Raw genomic sequence first — 16283 nt, forward strand, 5'->3', positions numbered from 1 at the left:
CATGTCTGGCTTCTCAGGGAGTACTTCAACTCTACTATCCGTAGACACCTAAAGGTCTTCTGCTCTTAATTGACTCCACCCTTTCTCCCTTTTTGCCACTTTGCATGGAACTACTCTAACCGCAGGCATGCTGTCGGAGTGAGACTGTGCTGGGACCATCAAGGGGCAAGCTTGTCCACCTGCCATGCCCCACCCCTCTGCTTGGATCTTATCAGGAGGAGCTGCAGACTGAGATGTATTGCTGTTTTCCCCCCTGCTCTTAGTGACATTTTCTGGGGACTGTCCTTTAACAAGATGATGACTGCTTTTTGTTTTTAGTTGTTGCTTTTTAAAAATGTTATAATTTTGTTGGTTTGAATTCTTGTAGATTGTGTTGTTTTGATTTGTATTCATGCTTTTCTATTTGTGTGTGAGCCGCCTTGGGGGCCTTTTCGGTCGAAAGGCGGCCTAGAAATAAACGCTAACATAACACAGTTTTCAATTTGTACAGCCCAAGGATGTGGACAGGATCCTTGGACAGGTGAGGACCACCATATATGTGTGCTAGATCCTTGCCCCTCCTGGCTTATTAAAAAGGCCATGTGGGGACTATCTGAATGGTTAAAGGCAGGGCTGGATTAAGCTGAGGAGGGTGATTCTGAGCTGCCCGCCATCCCATCCCATCCCATCCCATCCCATCCCCCCCGCTTCACCTACCTTTCCGCTTTTTTTGCGGCTGCGCGCACTGTGCGCACAAGTTTGCCATCAATCAAGATGGTGGCCTAGGTTTCCCTAAGGGGCTGAAGCCTCTGCCACCATCTTGGTTGATGGCAGCAATGTGCGCATGTAGTGCGCATGTGTGCCATTAACCAAGATGGCGGCAGTGGCTTCAGCCCCTTAGGGAAACCTCGGCTGCCATCTTGATTGATGGCAAACCGCAAAAAACAGCTGAGAAAAAGGTAAGTGAAGTGGGGAGATGGCGGGCGGTTCGGAAGCTCTTGTCCCGCGATCCGTGGCTCCTGTCCTGCTTCCGCAGATCACGGGCCCCCAAGAGCTCCGGGCCCCTAGGCTTCAGCCTACTAAGCCTAATGGATAATCTGGCCCTGGGTAAAGGGAGTGGTTAATGCCGCCCTACAGCAAGGCAGGGTCCAGCATGCCTAAAGGTGGCAGTTATGAGACCTGTCTTGAAAAAGCCTTCCCTGAATCTCACTGTATTGGATAATTATTGGCCAGTCTTCAGTATTCCATTTCTGGCCAAGGTACTGGAACGTGTGGTGGTGTCTCAGTTCCAGGGGTTTCTGGATGAGATGGATTATCTAGTTCCATTTCAATCTGGCTTCAGGCTGGGTTATGAGACAGAGATGGCTTTGCTCACCCTGGTGGACAACTTATGCCAGGAATTGGACAGGGGAATTGGTTCTGCTGGACCTCTCAGCAGCTTTTGATACCATCAACCATGGTAGCCTTCTGGGCTGCTCACTGGGATGGAACTTGGGGACACTGTTTTACAGTGGCTCCATTCCTTTCTTGAGGGGTGAGCCAAGACGGTGGTGCTGGGGGATTCCTGTTTGACTCCATCTCCTGAGGAGTTCCTCAGGGTTCCATTGTGTCCATCGTGCTATTTAACTTATACATGAAACTGCTGGGAGAGGTTGTCCGGAACTATAGAGTATGCTAATGACACCCAACTGTATTTGTCCTTTCCACCTAAATTCAAGGAAGCTTTATAGGTTCTAAACCAGTGTCTGTCATCAGTAATGGACTGGATGATGGCACACAAATTGAAGCTTAATCCAGAGAAGACAGAGGTGCTCCTGGTCAATCAGAAAGCAGATCAGGAAATAGGGATTCAACCTCTTCTAGATGGTGTCACGCTCCCCCTGAAGACACAGGCTCACAGTTTGGGTGTACTCCTGGACTCAGCCTTCAGCGTGGATGCTCAGGTTTCGGTGGTGGCCAACAGTGCATTTGCACAGTTAAAATTAGCACACCAATTGCACCCATACCTGGAGATGTCTGATCTAGCCATGGTGACACCTGCCTTAGTCACATTCTATTAGGATTACTGTAACATACTCTACATGGGGCTGGCTTTGAAGAATGTTCAGAAACTTCAGCTGGTCCAAAGAACTGCAACCAGATTGTTAACTGTGGGTGGTTAAAGGGAACACACAACTACCTTGTTACAACAGCTACATTGGCTACCAGTCTATTTCCGAGCACAATTCAAAGTGCTGGTTATTTATTTATTTATTTATTGAATTTATTAGTCGCCCATCTGGCTGGTTATCCAGCCACTCTGGGCGACGTACAAAATAGACATACAAAGTCTATTTATGACATATAAAGTGCTATACAGCTCAGGTCCAGGCTATTTGAAGGACCATGTCTTCCCATATGAGCCTGTCCGAACTCTGAGACCATCAGGGGAGGCCTGTCTCTTGGTCCCACCGCCCTTACAGGCACATCTGATGGGAACACAGGAGAAGGCCTTCTTGGTGGCTGCCCCCAGGTTCTGGAACTCCCTTCCTAGGGAAGCTAGACTGGCTTCCTCCCTGTTGTCCTTCCATTGGCAGGTGAAGACCTTTCTATTCTGACAGGCTTTTGGGAACTTTTTGTATTTTGTGTTTTTTTAAAATCACTATGTTTTAAATGGTTTTTATTCTATAGGTAGTTTAATTACATTTTAATTATAACTTTCTGTATGTTTTACTTATATGTTTTTAGCTGTTTTTGTTTTAATTTTTGTAAGTCACTTTGGGTCCCAGTTCTGGGGAAAGGGTGGGTTATACATGACTAAAATAACAACAACAACGGTAGTGGTAGTGGTAGCACTAGTACAGTAGTAGTATTCAATGTAGCATTAAGCAAGATTGTCCATCAGTGCAGAAGATTTTTCCCTTGTCCAATGGAAGGATTTCTCCCACTCCTCCCCCCTGCCCCTCTAAATCTGTTCTGGAATTTCCCCCAACCATCCCAAGCAGCTTTAGAGACAGCAGAGTGTCCATGGGGAGAGGTGAGAGGGGAAATCCTGTTTTGTTAGTGCTAATTTTTGCACTAGCACAACTTTTAAGTTAAATATCATCCATGGTGTACACCAGGGGCATGTAACCTCTGGCCTGCCAGGCCTTCCCATTTAGCCCACAAGGCTGCTTTGGGCAAGCCACATCTATCTGCCCTACACCTGATCCCATTTACGGCATCAGGGGTAGGCCATGTAAAGGCAGTGCTTGGCCAAAAGGGGCTTTGCAGGCACTGCCAATTGGCAGTCATCTGGTTGTCAGGCATTTAGTGACTGCTGTGTAATGCACTTTGCAAGCCCTGTGCTCAGTGCTTCCTATGTGCCAAGCATAGGACTGTCAAAGCCCCTTGCAGAGCTGTGAGCAACTGGTTGTTAGCCACTTTGGAACTGCTGTGTAAGGGACTTTGACAGGTGCCAGTCACCTGACATCATTATAATGTCAGATGATTGACAAGTAAGTTGTCTCACCCACCTGTCAAAGCTGACGCATGGAGTTAGGAGTGAAGTGAAAGGCTCCCCACTCCTGGTGTAGTCAGTGCTAGACTCATTGGACCGATGGTGTGACTCAGTATAAGATAGCTTTGCGCCCTCATGCTGTGGCAATTCATACAAAAAGACTACAGGTTTCTAAGGCTGCACTCACTATGACTCTATTTGAGCAAAAATATTGGTACATGATAGTTTTAAAGTATATATTTACAATAAAATTGCATATACACACACTCAAGCTTTTCAGTGTAGTCATCACAGAAAAGTATACTAAATTCCAGCATTCTCGCCCATGTGTAAGAAATGTGTATAGAAGTTAGCAATGGCAAGATCTGTCGATTTTGGTTCTCTTGGTTTCTCATTTTTCCAATCTTCAATTAAGTTCTCCCCATTTCTGCAGCATTTTGCAATTTTTTTAAAAAACAAAAACCTCATGAAAATTCTTCAGCCTTATAGCACATATTTCTCCTAATAAACACATTTTTGCAAGCAATTCCTCCTAATGCATTTTATATGTTGTTTTCCCTAATATGTTCATTTTTTGCACAATTTTACCTAATTATGGAATTTTCTAAACACACTGTTTGGAGAACAGAATCACAAAATTCGGATAAGTGCAGATTTCGAAGAATGGCTGTGTTTCAGTTTTCATATTGTTTCTGAAAGTGCAAATTTGATAGATTTGGCTTTAAGTATGAACTGAATTGAATTCCTCCCCCATCCCTAATGGAAATATTTCATCTTAATCCCATATCTACAAATATATTTTATTCTCAGGGCTATTTCAGATGTTATGGAGAAGTGAATGGTTGAGCTCTCTCTAAATCTAGAGCTCTTGCACCTCACCGTGGGGGAGATTTGTGCAAATGTAGTTTCTTTTCCAGCAATCTATTGAAGCCAACCTGAAGGAGGGAAAAGGTATTCTTGTCAGACCTTTCCCCCCACACACACACACTTCATCTGACACTTCTCACATGCGTCAGAAACAGTTTGGGAATGAGCAATCAATATTCGTTTCTTTGATCCTAATTGTGTGTTATGTACGTGAACTTTTACAAACAGAATGACTTCCCAGAGGGAATAGATTTTTCCCAGCTGGTAAGTCAAGCAGGCATCTGCAGCCTGAAAGAGTAGCAGCCAGCTAAGCATGTTAGACACAAGAAATGATTGTGTTAAGAGAATCGTAATTGTGAATAGCAGGCATTAACCCTGGTTAGAGTCTTCCCAGAGTAATGACTGGGGGCCTTTCCAGGCAGCAATACAAATAACATTTCAGTTTGAGTGATATGGAACTGCTAGCAAAGATCCAGTGTTGGTAAAACTATTCCGCCTCCATGGGAAGGGCAATCGAGTGGAAGGCAATGGTGTAGTGGAACCAGCATGGATGAGGCGCTACCAGAGCTTGGAAAAGTTACTTTTTTGAACTACAACTCCCATCAGCCCAATCCAGTGGCCATGCTGGCTGGGGCTGATGGGAGTTGTAGTTCAAAAAAAGTAACTTTTCCAAGCTCTGGGCGCTACCATTTATTGCACAGCAGGGATGATGATATCATCTCCTGGCGTGCTATTTGCCAATTTCCTGCATGCCAAATAAATAATCTTTCCTTGAGAGAAAAAGTCACACACACAAAAAAAACCTGTGCAGAGGAGAGGGTAGGTTAGTGTGCCTGGCTGAGTTTTATATAAAAAATCCATTTTTTTATAGCTAAAAAGCCCAAATTCCTTTTATTATGAACAAGCAAAATGTCACAAAATAATAACCGAGCTTTTGAGTCAAACAGAACTCTTCATCAGCCTGGATATTATATCTATCCTGAGCAAGGGGAGAGCGAGGAAAATGCTCTCTTGAAATTGAAGCATGATCAAAAATTCATAGAATTCATAGTCTTAGAAAGGACATTGCTATGGGGGTATGGCTATGGGGGTTGTCATGAAGAGCACCTGCACTTTAGCATTTACCATGACACCCACCAGTGGAAGAGTAACAGAGAATGATGCTTCCGTAAAGCTGCCTGCTTGCCACTTCAAATGTACACAAGGCAAACTGCTCTCTTGTTTCTTGAAAGGTGGAATGCACAGATTGGAAAGAAATAAAACAGGAAAGAGAGAGTTTGGAAAGTTGCTCTGGTGGAGGGGGTAGTCTTGATCACATTCCTGCAATTTGGTTTTCAGATTTTAAAAGCTCTCTTGCTACAGTGGTAAAGCAGGAAGATTTCAGCCTCTTAAAAAATAATAATATTGAAATAAAGTAAAAATTAAATCATAAGATCATATAGAAAGCTGTCAAACTGATAAGAGTAAGGGAGAATTAATGTGTGATTCATCACAAGTGACATCATGGGCACCAGCAAATGTCACACTTGTGAAATCTGAGAGGGTTGGCTTGACTGTTAGGCAGAATGAAGGGGCCATCTCAGGCAGCTGATTTTGGCTGTCATGAAAGGGCAGCAAGTTGTTAGCTACTTAATTTGTTATTGTTTTACTGTTGGAGAGGAATTTTCTGCCTCGAGAAAATAACCTGGGTGGCTTTGGGCACTACGAACCTTCTGTGTGTATGTGTAGTGGGAAGCATTTGTTGCGCTGCCTTAAGCAGCAAGATGTCTTGGACTGGCCCTGCAGGATTCAATACTAATCTTACTCAGAGTAGACCCATTGAAGTTAATAGACAGTGGATCTACTCTTGAGTAGGACTGAGTTGACTATAACTCACTAACTGGAATGGATTCACTTGCATTACCTCAGCAGCTGGGTTGACCAGCTGGAAAATATGTTTCCCTCACAACAGAAGCAATTGCAACAACTTTTAAACCACCTTACATTTCCCGTCCTAAACCCTCCACATCCATTTGGAAAGACCCCCAAAAAGTCACTTTCTGGTGGTCTTCATTGAACTGTAGGAAGAGAACAATAAGTCACTTTCTTTAGATTATTTGAATGCTGCCCAGCTCTCTGGGTGGCTTACAATACACAAATAAAAAACAACAAAATAAGACCTACAAATCACAAGCTACATAAATAAAAAACCCCACAAACAAACAAAAAACCCAAACTCACTACTTAATTCAACTGTTTACAACAAACTTTCCTCTTTGATAACGTAAGCAAATGTAATTTGCATTTTTCTATTTTCTGGCAATTTCAAGTCATACTTATTCATTGACTTTTGGAATTACGAGATCCTAACCCTTCCCCTCCCCAATCAAAACAACTAAAAAAATATTTATAGCATACTTACTTTGTGGCACTGTGGAGGAACTAGAGAGCTTTGTAACAGTGTCATCTTGCAGGTTTTTAGTAGAATGCCCTGTGGAAAACAAAGTATCTTTAAGGTCCTTATTTAAAGTGTCACAGCAAAGTCTTTGCTGAAGAGATTCCTGTGGGTGAGACAAAACTGTTGCACAGACTTTACTTTGGGATTCACAAATACCATACTCATACATGTTAAAAACCACGTGTGGACACATAAAGTGTGGAGCGGGTGTGGGGTTGTGTGTGCATGTTAGTGCCCCCTCCCATGTCCCAATCCTACTGGCTCCACTCCTGACCTCACATTTAGGAAAGTCAAAAGGAGTATTCTTCCTGCATTTGGAAAAAATACACTTCAAATCCTCCCTTGCCCTCAGGATCAGTTGAACATGCTTTAGAATCTCCTGTAAGACCTTTCCATTCATCAGCGGGAAGTCAGGAACAGAGCAGCTGTGGACAGCGGAGGGTGGAACAGGCATGTGTTCTCTGAAGGCATGAATAGTGTTCAAGCTGCAAGCGTTTCAGGAGGAGCCATAGGTCAGTGATAGGACATCTGCTTTGCATGCAGAAGATCACAGGTTCAGTCCCCAATATCTCCACGTGGGACTGGGAGAGATTCCTGCCTGAAGTCCTGGAGAGCTGCTGCCTGTCAGTGCAGACAATACTGAGCTAGATGGATCATTGGTCTGACTCTGAATAAGGCAGCTTCCTATGCTCCTAAAATTAGAAGGGGATCAAGGAAGAGCCATCTGGATAAATTGACGATTTTAAATATTAAAATCAGAACACTTTTGAGAAACGCCCTACTGCCTTTCTGCCCCCAAACTACCACCCTCAGGAAGGGTTGTACATCAGTAGGCAAGGAAGTACCATGCCCAGCTGGCTTTGTCCTCTTTGACCCCTGCTTTCTCAAAACCATTCCACAGCTGCCACAGCTCCCTTGTCTCACCACTTCATCTGCTCTCTTCCCTTCATCCTTCCTTCCTTCTTCTGTTCTAGGTTCCCTCCCCTTCCCTTGGCCACAGTGTTCTCAGTACCTCCTAGCCCAATTTTACTGAGCCCACATTTGGAAGATGACAAGTTTCCCTGACAAAATCTATCCATAACCCCCTCCCTGGTTCTTCACTTATTCAGCAATTTAAAATGAATGAAAATATGTCACATGTTTCATAACTTTGTCAGTTCAACTCTGGACTAATTTTTTTTTTTAAAAAAATGCAGTTTCTTTATTGATTCAAAAGCCTTATTTCAGACATTGCAATGGGAAGAGGTCAATCATTCTTGACATCTATCTGGCTTTTGGAGAGAAAAGAAATCAGCTCTTTGACATTGGTTGTCAGCTTGAGAAGAAGAGGCATACAGTGATTAACACTCAGTGTCAAAAGTGTCTCAGTGACTCGCACACAAAGGATGTTCCTATGGAAGCACTGAACAGCTGTCACTTGGATTATCTCACTGAATAAAGTTGAAAGGAAAACTTTACAGTGAAAATAAAAAGGCAAAGGGAAGTTACAGCTTTATTTATTTGGGCAGGGGATTTGTTGGACAGCAAGAGTAACAAAATCACTTTACAACACGACATTTATGAACCATGACTATGATCCAGAGCACACAGAACATCTAAGCAAGCTGAGTGCCCTATTCAGTTCAGCACTGTAGATGTTCCATGCACACAGTGCAGGTATTCATTCTGAGCAGTGCCAGTCAATGAAGCAAATGAAGAAAGACTTGCACATAGAGATGGAAGGATCTGTCAATGTTGGTTTCTCTCAGTTTCTTACTTTTTCAATCTTAAATTCAGTTCTCCACAGTTCTGCAGCAATTTATGTGGTTTTTTTAAAATCCTCATGAACATTCTTCAGCTTTTCAGCATGGATTTCTCCTAATAAACACATTTTGTAGTTTAGTGGTTGTTGGACCATGACCTGGGAGACCAGGGTTCGCATCCCCACATAGCCATGAAGCTCACTGGGTGACCTTGGGCCAGTCACTGCCTCTCAGCCTCATGAAAACCCTATACATAGGGTCACCATAAGTCAGAATTGACTTAAAGGCAGTACATTTTTATGTAGTTTTGACTAATGTACACATTTTTGCAAGCAATTTCTCCTAATATGATGCATTTTGTATGTTATTTTCAACACTACATTCATTTTTATGCACACTTTCCCCGTAATATATGTACGTTTGTGAGCTGCATCGCAAAATTCAAAGAAGTGTGAATTCCAGAGGATGGCTGTGTAACACATTGTGCCAGAAAGTGCAAATTTGAGAGATTCAGCTTTAAATATGAACCAAATCAAATTTTTCTCCCCGCCCCATCCATACTTGCATATATGTTTCCTCTGTAGGTATATAACGTTTCTGCATCCACAAGAACAGTCTGGATCAGGATACTATAAATCAACTAGATAAGAGATCTTACTTGCAACTGATTGAGCTTGATTTGTCTATATTGAGCAACAGCAGCATTCCAGGGGTTCAGGCAGGAGGCATTCCCAATCCAACCTGGAGATGCCAGGGACTGAACCTGGTACCTTCTGCATGCAAAGCAAATATCCCACCACTGAGCTACATTCCTAACTCTGGCACCAATGATCACTTTCTAAGAGTGAAAGAACTTGAGAAATATTACAAAAAGGTTAGCTTGGCAACTCTATATAATGCTAAATACAGCCACAAGAAAACAAGCAAGGAGTAGATGAACCTAAAGAATCTAAAAGAGAGAGAGAGAAGAAAAGAAGAAAGAACAGATTGCTCTCCTTTGTCAGCTGTATTACATCCCATCATTATGATATGCTGTGTCTGTCCTATAAGGAAATTTGAGCCAGCTCAAGACAAATGTTCAGCAAACAGCTGACTTTGTTGTCCATCTGCACCATGGCAGCTCCTAATGTAATTTCCCATGTGCACAATGGCTCCCAGGAGATTCAGGGAATATTTTAAGTATCATCTCAAATTGCATCCCTTTTTCACTCCAGCACTTTGCTACAACGAAGTCACACCACAGCCAATGTATCTGTGTGTTTTGTTTGTTTGTTTTATGTTGAGGGCTTAAATATGTATATTAGAGATCTGGCAAAATTTGCTGCAAACAAACAGAAGTGGTGGGTTAGCCTCTCCCTGAGTCTATGGCTTGCCAGAGAAGCAAAATGACAAACAAACAATGGAGAGAAAATGAATTAAAAGTCCCCTTTGGCTAGAATAAGCCTTAACATACAATAAAACCTGCTGCAACCGTCACCACTGCTTATTCATTCTTGCAGGGTTGCAAGGAGGAGGACTCTAAAATGACACAACAACACTCTAGGGGACTATGAGTGAAGAATCATAGAATAGGAGAGTTGGAAGGGGCCTGTAAGGCGATCAAGTCCAATCCCCTGCTCAATGCAGGAATCCATCTTGAAGCATAACAGAATAATAGAATAGTAGAGAAAGAGGTGCTGGGCTTGGAAAAAAGCATACATGGTTTAAACTTCCTATGCTTCTTCATGCTGTCCTCCCTGCTTTCCCCTGCTGAAGGGCCGCACCATCTATATGGAGGGCAGAGGGCAGAGGTATTATAAGGAGATAGGAGATAGTGGTTGAGAAGATTTGGCAGTGGTGATGGATTAGAGCAGGGATGGAGCTCCTTAGCCCCAAGGGCTGTATGCAGCCCCCCCCCGGCCACTTTATTTGGCTCTTGGGACTCTTCCCGGGCCACACTCCTGCTTTGCAACTGTCTTGAGTACTTTTGCTTGGCCACAATGTGTCCTTGTACCCTGAGCATGCTTCTTGCTTACCTGGAGGGAGGGAGGGTGGGTAGAGAGGAATGTGTGAGTAAATTAATATTTTGATTCTGGACTAGATTTATTTATTTATTTTATTTTATTTATATACCGCCCTAAGCCAAAAAGGCTCTCTGGGCGGTGTACATAAGAGATAAAACAAGCACAATATATAAATACAATAAGTATAACAAAATCAAAAATCAAAACAAACAATAACAAAGAACCAACAACGTCAAAATACAACAATAATGAAAATACTTATAAAATACACTATAAAATACAATTTAAAATACACTTTAAAATGCCTGGGAGTATAAAAAGGTTTTCACCTGGCACGGAAAGGATAGCAGCGTCGGCGCCAGGCGTACCTCAACGGGGAGACTATTCCACAGTTCAGGGGCCACTACCGAAAAGGCCCTAGTTCTAGTCACAACCCTCCGGGCTTCTTGATGGGATGGCACCCGGAGGAGGGCCTTAGATATTGAGCGCAGTGTACGGGTAGGTTCATATTGGGAGAGGCGTTCCACCAGGTATTGCGGTCCCATGCCGTGTAGGGCTTTATAGGTCAAAACCAGCACTTTGAATTTAGCCCGGAAACAAATAGGAAGCCAGTGCAGATGAGCCAGAACAGGTGTTATATGAGCAGACCTTCTGGTCCGCGTCAGTAATCTGGCCGCTGCATTCAGTTTCCGAACTATCTTCAAGGGCAGCCCAACGTAGAGCGCATTGCAGTAGTCCAGCCTAGAAGTTACCAGAGCGTGAACAACTGAGGCGAGGTCGTCACTGTCCAGATAGGGACGTAGCTGGGCTACCAGTCGAAGATGGTAGAAAGCATTCCATGCCACCGAGGCCACCTGGGTCTCGAGAGACAAGGAAGGATCGAAAAGAACTCCCAAGCTACGAACCTGTTCCTTCAAGGGGAGTGTAACCCCATCTAGAACAGGATGAACATCCTCCATCTGGGCAGTGAAGGCACTCACCAACAGCGTCTCGGTCTTGTCAGGATTGAGCTTCAGTTTGTTAGCCCCCATCCAGTCCATTATCGCAGCCAGGCAACGGTTTAGCACGTTAACAGCCTCACCTGAAGAGGATGAAAAGGAGAAATAGAGTTGCGTGTCATCAGCATACTGATGACAACGCACCCCAAAACTCCTGATGACCGCACCCAGCGGCTGCATGTAGATGTTAAAAAGCATGGGGGACAGTACCGATCCCTGCAGGACTCCATAATGGAGAGTCCAGGGTGTCGAGCAATGTTCCCCAAGCACTACCTTCTGGTGACAACCCACCAAGTAGGAGCGGAGCCACTGCCAAGCAGTACCCCCAACTCCCAACTCCGTGTGTCTTCCCAGAAGGATACCATGGTCGATGGTATCAAAAGCAGGGGAGAGATCAAGGAGAATCAACAGAGTCACACTCCCCCGTCCCTCTCCCGACAGAGGTCATCATACAGGGCGACCAAGGCTGTTTCAGTGCCAAAACCGGGCCTAAAACCGGATTGAAATGGATCAAGATAATCAGTGTCATCCAAGAGCCCCTGGAGCTGGCTGGCAACCACCCGCTCCAGGATCTTGCCCAGGAACGGAACATTCACCACAGGTCTATAGTTGTCTGGGTCCAAGGAGGGTTTCTTCAGGAGTGGTCTCACCACCACCTCTTTTAGGCAGTCAGGGACCACTCCCTCTCTTAAAGAGGCATTTATTACCTCCTTGGCCCAGCTGGCGGTTCCAGTCCTGCCAGCCTTCACCAGCCAAGAGGGGCAAGGATCCAGTACAGATATGTGAAAGCCTGGGGGAAAATGGGGAAAATGGTGGGAAAACCTAACCTTTCTTGCATGCAAAGCATGCCCTCTATCACTGAACAACAACTCTTTCTCCTTGGGCATTGAGGAGAAAACTTTATTTCACACAGCATAGATATATGGGCTAGGGGTTCAAATTGCTGTGTTCCTTATGCAGTTTTGTAAGCTTCCCCCTTACATAGTATATGGTGAGATGCTCTCAAATTCAACAATTCTAGCAATATGGAATGGAATAAATGTTGTAATAGCATGATTAGTATTTAAGAAATTGATTGTTGGATGAATTTCTGGGAAAAGCACAGAAAATGTTTCATACAAATAAACAGAACTTACTTTCCGTGAGGGAATTCACTGGAGGACCTTGACTACTGACTTTTAAGGATTCCAGCGTTGTAGACTGAGACCCTGTTGAAAATAACCATTGACTGAAATATAGTGGATGGTCCAGTAATAGGTTAAGAACAACTTAGTACTAACTGACAGATCTGATGCTTGGTGTGCCAACACACTGACCTGGTTTGCATGTTATGCTAAACCAAACCATGGCTTAGCAGGAATGCATAAGCATGCAGGCTCCTTCCCAGTCATTTTGCTGGTGCACTGGGCTGACCTAATCCATGGTTTGGCTTAGTATGTTGCCAAATCCAGGCTTGTGGTTTAGCTCTTTTGGACAAACCACAAGCAATAAACCACAGGGCAAACCTTGTTTATAGCTCATGGTTGGTCTGGGGAGAGCTAGCCATGAGCCTGGATTCAGATGACATGCTAAGCCAAAACATATAGCACAACAGCATAACAAGCAAAGAGGAGTAACATGGCTCACAAGCTCATAAATTAGCAGTAAGCAGTGATTTGGCTTAGTGTGATGTGCCAGGGCAATGTCAGAAAACATGACCTTATGTTAGCATTTTTCATAATAATGTAGTTTGTGTTGGGGTATGCATTCTTATTCAAAATGTATTGGGATAAAGAATTACATTGCTTTTGTACCTGCTTATCTTTGCTTGCTATACTGATTTTCCTAAGAATGGAGTAAACCGCTGTGGGCTCCTGCTGGGAGGAAGGGCAGGATAGAAATCAAATAATAAATAAATAAATAAACAAACAAACAAACTATAGCATGGAGCTTAAGTAACATCCCAGGAACTTTCAAGTACTTTATTTAGGAAAGAAAGCAACAGATGACTATTAGGAGAATGCTCTACCATCATCACATCCTGTCTCAGTATTTATGCAATTTCTTTTGCAGGTTATCTACAAATAAGTAGATATTAGCTTACTTTCTGTGGATGAATCCAAAACTGGAATAACTTGAGTACTGAATTTTGAGAGTGGGAAAGATGTAGTCTGAATCCCTGCTGAAAATGACAAATGCACTAGTGAGAGAACTATCAAATAATAGGTTACGGGCAACATCATAGTAATTAACAGTTTGATTGGATTCTTATGTACCAACATAGTATCACATGACTTTCTATTAGTATTGTAGTGACATTATGATGGTGTAGCAGGCTAACCTGTTGATGCCAATGTTTTAAGATGAGAATACAATGGAAGTCATTCTGAAGTTCTCTGTTGTTCTAGGCAACATAATATAGAGTGAAGTATCATATATATTCTAAATCATTTCTAGATTATGAAAATATTGTGGATAAAATGAACAGGGAGGAGTTTTTGTCCATCTCTGATAATACTAGAACGTGGGGCCATATAATGAAGCTGAATGTTGGAAGACGCAGGACAGACAACAGAAAGTACTTCTTCCAGTGCATAGTTAAATTATGGAATTTGCTCTCAAAACATGTAGTGATGGCCACCGACTTGGATGGCTTTAAAAGAGAATTAGATTAATTCATGGAGGATAAGACTAGCAATGGCTACTAGCCATTATGGCTATTTTCTACCTTCACCGTTGGAGACATTATACCTCTGAATATCAGTTTCTGGGAACCCCAGTTGGGGAGAGTGCTGTTGCACTCAGGTTCTGCTTTCAGACTTCTTATAGGCATCTGGTTGGCCACTTAGATGGCCCTTTGGTCTGATACAGCACGACTCTTCCTATATTCTCATGCTCTTATTAAACAAAGTGAAATAAAAATCAGGCAAGTCAGATGTCTTTTCTTGTATTTCAGGGATGTCAAAGGATAGTATAATTTACAAGTACATTGACCAAATGGAAAGGTAAAGTGAGATATTATTTTTATAACAGGAAGCAGCTATTGTCTCAGCATTTGGAGGGTGCTCAGTATCCAACATATCATAGTTACAGGTCCTTTCCTGGATTAAAAATGCATTCTTCTGCCTGGGCACAAGCCAGTGAGGTACAATATAAAATATTATTTGAAAACAAAACCTTACAAAACATAGAGTCCTGAACTCAGAAACGCTTGCTTAACAATCCTGCAAATTTTCATGGTGATACACGTTACCAAATTCTTCCAAGCTACACAGCAAGTGAATTGGACTGTGAAAGACCAACCCAAATTGTGTTTGCATTTTGACAAATTTGTAGGGCAGTGCAATATCTCAGAGAGGAGGTCAGGTCTCCTGCTCCCCTAGTGCATTCACTAGAGCTGCAATTCCCCTGCTTTTTAAAGTTTGATAGAAATATCTGTGGGCTATAGGTACGTTCTCAAACTGCAAGGAATTTTGCCTATTAGTGAATTTTACTGAGTAAACTGAACAGGAACAGGGTATAACTTGAGGAGAAATAAACAGAGAGTTTTTTGTCTTATTCATAGCAGGCCTTGTTCATAGCAGGAAGATATTCAACAACTACCCCTACAGAAAAAATACCTTCCTCAGACCTACACAGCCCATCAGAGCAAAGGTTACTCAGGAAGGATCCCAGCATTCTGACTGGTTGCTAGGAACACCTCCATCACCACCCCAATTGGTTAATTGGTTATTGACAGAATTAACCCTTAGGTTACTAACTGAATGATCCCTGCTGTTGCACTTCCAACAATTTCAAAGCCTAAATTATGGTTAAGAGCCTGTTCAGTCCATCCTGAATGCCTTTATTGCTTATTGTGCTGTGGATCATTTCTCCCGCTGCCTCTGGTTTTCTTGGTACAATACAGATACAGACCTAATGCATATTAATGTTGCCTGTAACCAACAACTGGGCCAGAAAACACCTTTTAAAAGGATAGATCTGAGTAGATGCCAATATATTTGGATGTGGACCCATATCACATCAATTCTTGAAGAATTATATTAGCCTGCCTATGAGCCCGATTTAAGGTGCTGGTGGATAAAGCTGTCAATTCCAGTTTTTCAGTTTTCCAATCTTAAGTTCAGTTTTCCACATTTCCACATCACTTTGTGCTTTTTTTAAAGAAGTCCTTGTGAAAATTCATCAGCACTTTAATGCAAATTTCTCCCAATATACATTTTTATGCAAATTTGCCTAATACAATGCATTTTATGTTATTTTCATTTGTACATGCACTTTAGTACACATTACTTGGCTGAAGAACTGCGTTGCAAAATTCAGACAAGTGCAAATATCAAAGGATGGCCTTGTTTTGGTCCATGTACTGTTTCGGAAAATGAGAATTAAGTCAGTTCACTTTTAATCACAGGCTGAATTGAATTTCTCCCCTACCCCTAGATCCAAATACCCGAAGGACTGCCTCTTCCCATACAAACCTGCATGTGCATTAGGATCTTCAGATGAGTCCTTTCTCAGTATTATCGATGGGAAAGGTGTGCAGTGCATGAATGAAGGTGGTAGTGGTGTCCTGAGTCTGGAATACCCTCCCTAGGAACTTTTGACTGGTGCTGACATTACAAACTTTTCTTCACCAGGTGAAGGCATTTTTATTTGCCCAGACATTTTAAATTGATTTTACTGCCTGAACCTGCTTTATATTCTTACTGCCTTTCTGTTTTATTGCTATGAAAGATGTGTGATATTGATGTGATGTATTATCATTTTTGGTGTTCTTCTTGTATACTGTTCTGGACTCCA

The 16283-nt window shown here is 42.7% G+C and overlaps 1 protein-coding gene across 4 annotated transcripts in view; it reads right to left on the bottom strand.

The window, feature by feature from the left end:
* The window catches only part of CD96 (CD96 molecule), a 58505-nt gene that overhangs the window by 17909 nt on the left and 24313 nt on the right, over nucleotides 1-16283 (bottom strand). For 2 of the 4 annotated variants that reach the window (XM_061629533.1, XM_061629529.1), the window contains exons 6-8: nucleotides 13588-13665; nucleotides 12641-12712; nucleotides 6726-6794 (exon numbers count right to left, since the gene is read on the bottom strand). In XM_061629533.1, coding sequence (XP_061485517.1) covers nucleotides 6726-6794; nucleotides 12641-12712; nucleotides 13588-13665 — 219 coding nt within the window. The remainder of the gene's footprint in view (nucleotides 1-6725; nucleotides 6795-12640; nucleotides 12713-13587; nucleotides 13666-16283) is intronic. The other 2 variants (XM_061629530.1, XM_061629532.1) reach the window with 2 other exon arrangements.

This window comes from Rhineura floridana, chromosome 5 (genome assembly GCF_030035675.1).
Source record: "Rhineura floridana isolate rRhiFlo1 chromosome 5, rRhiFlo1.hap2, whole genome shotgun sequence".
NCBI classification, from domain to species: Eukaryota; Metazoa; Chordata; class Lepidosauria; order Squamata; family Rhineuridae; genus Rhineura; species Rhineura floridana.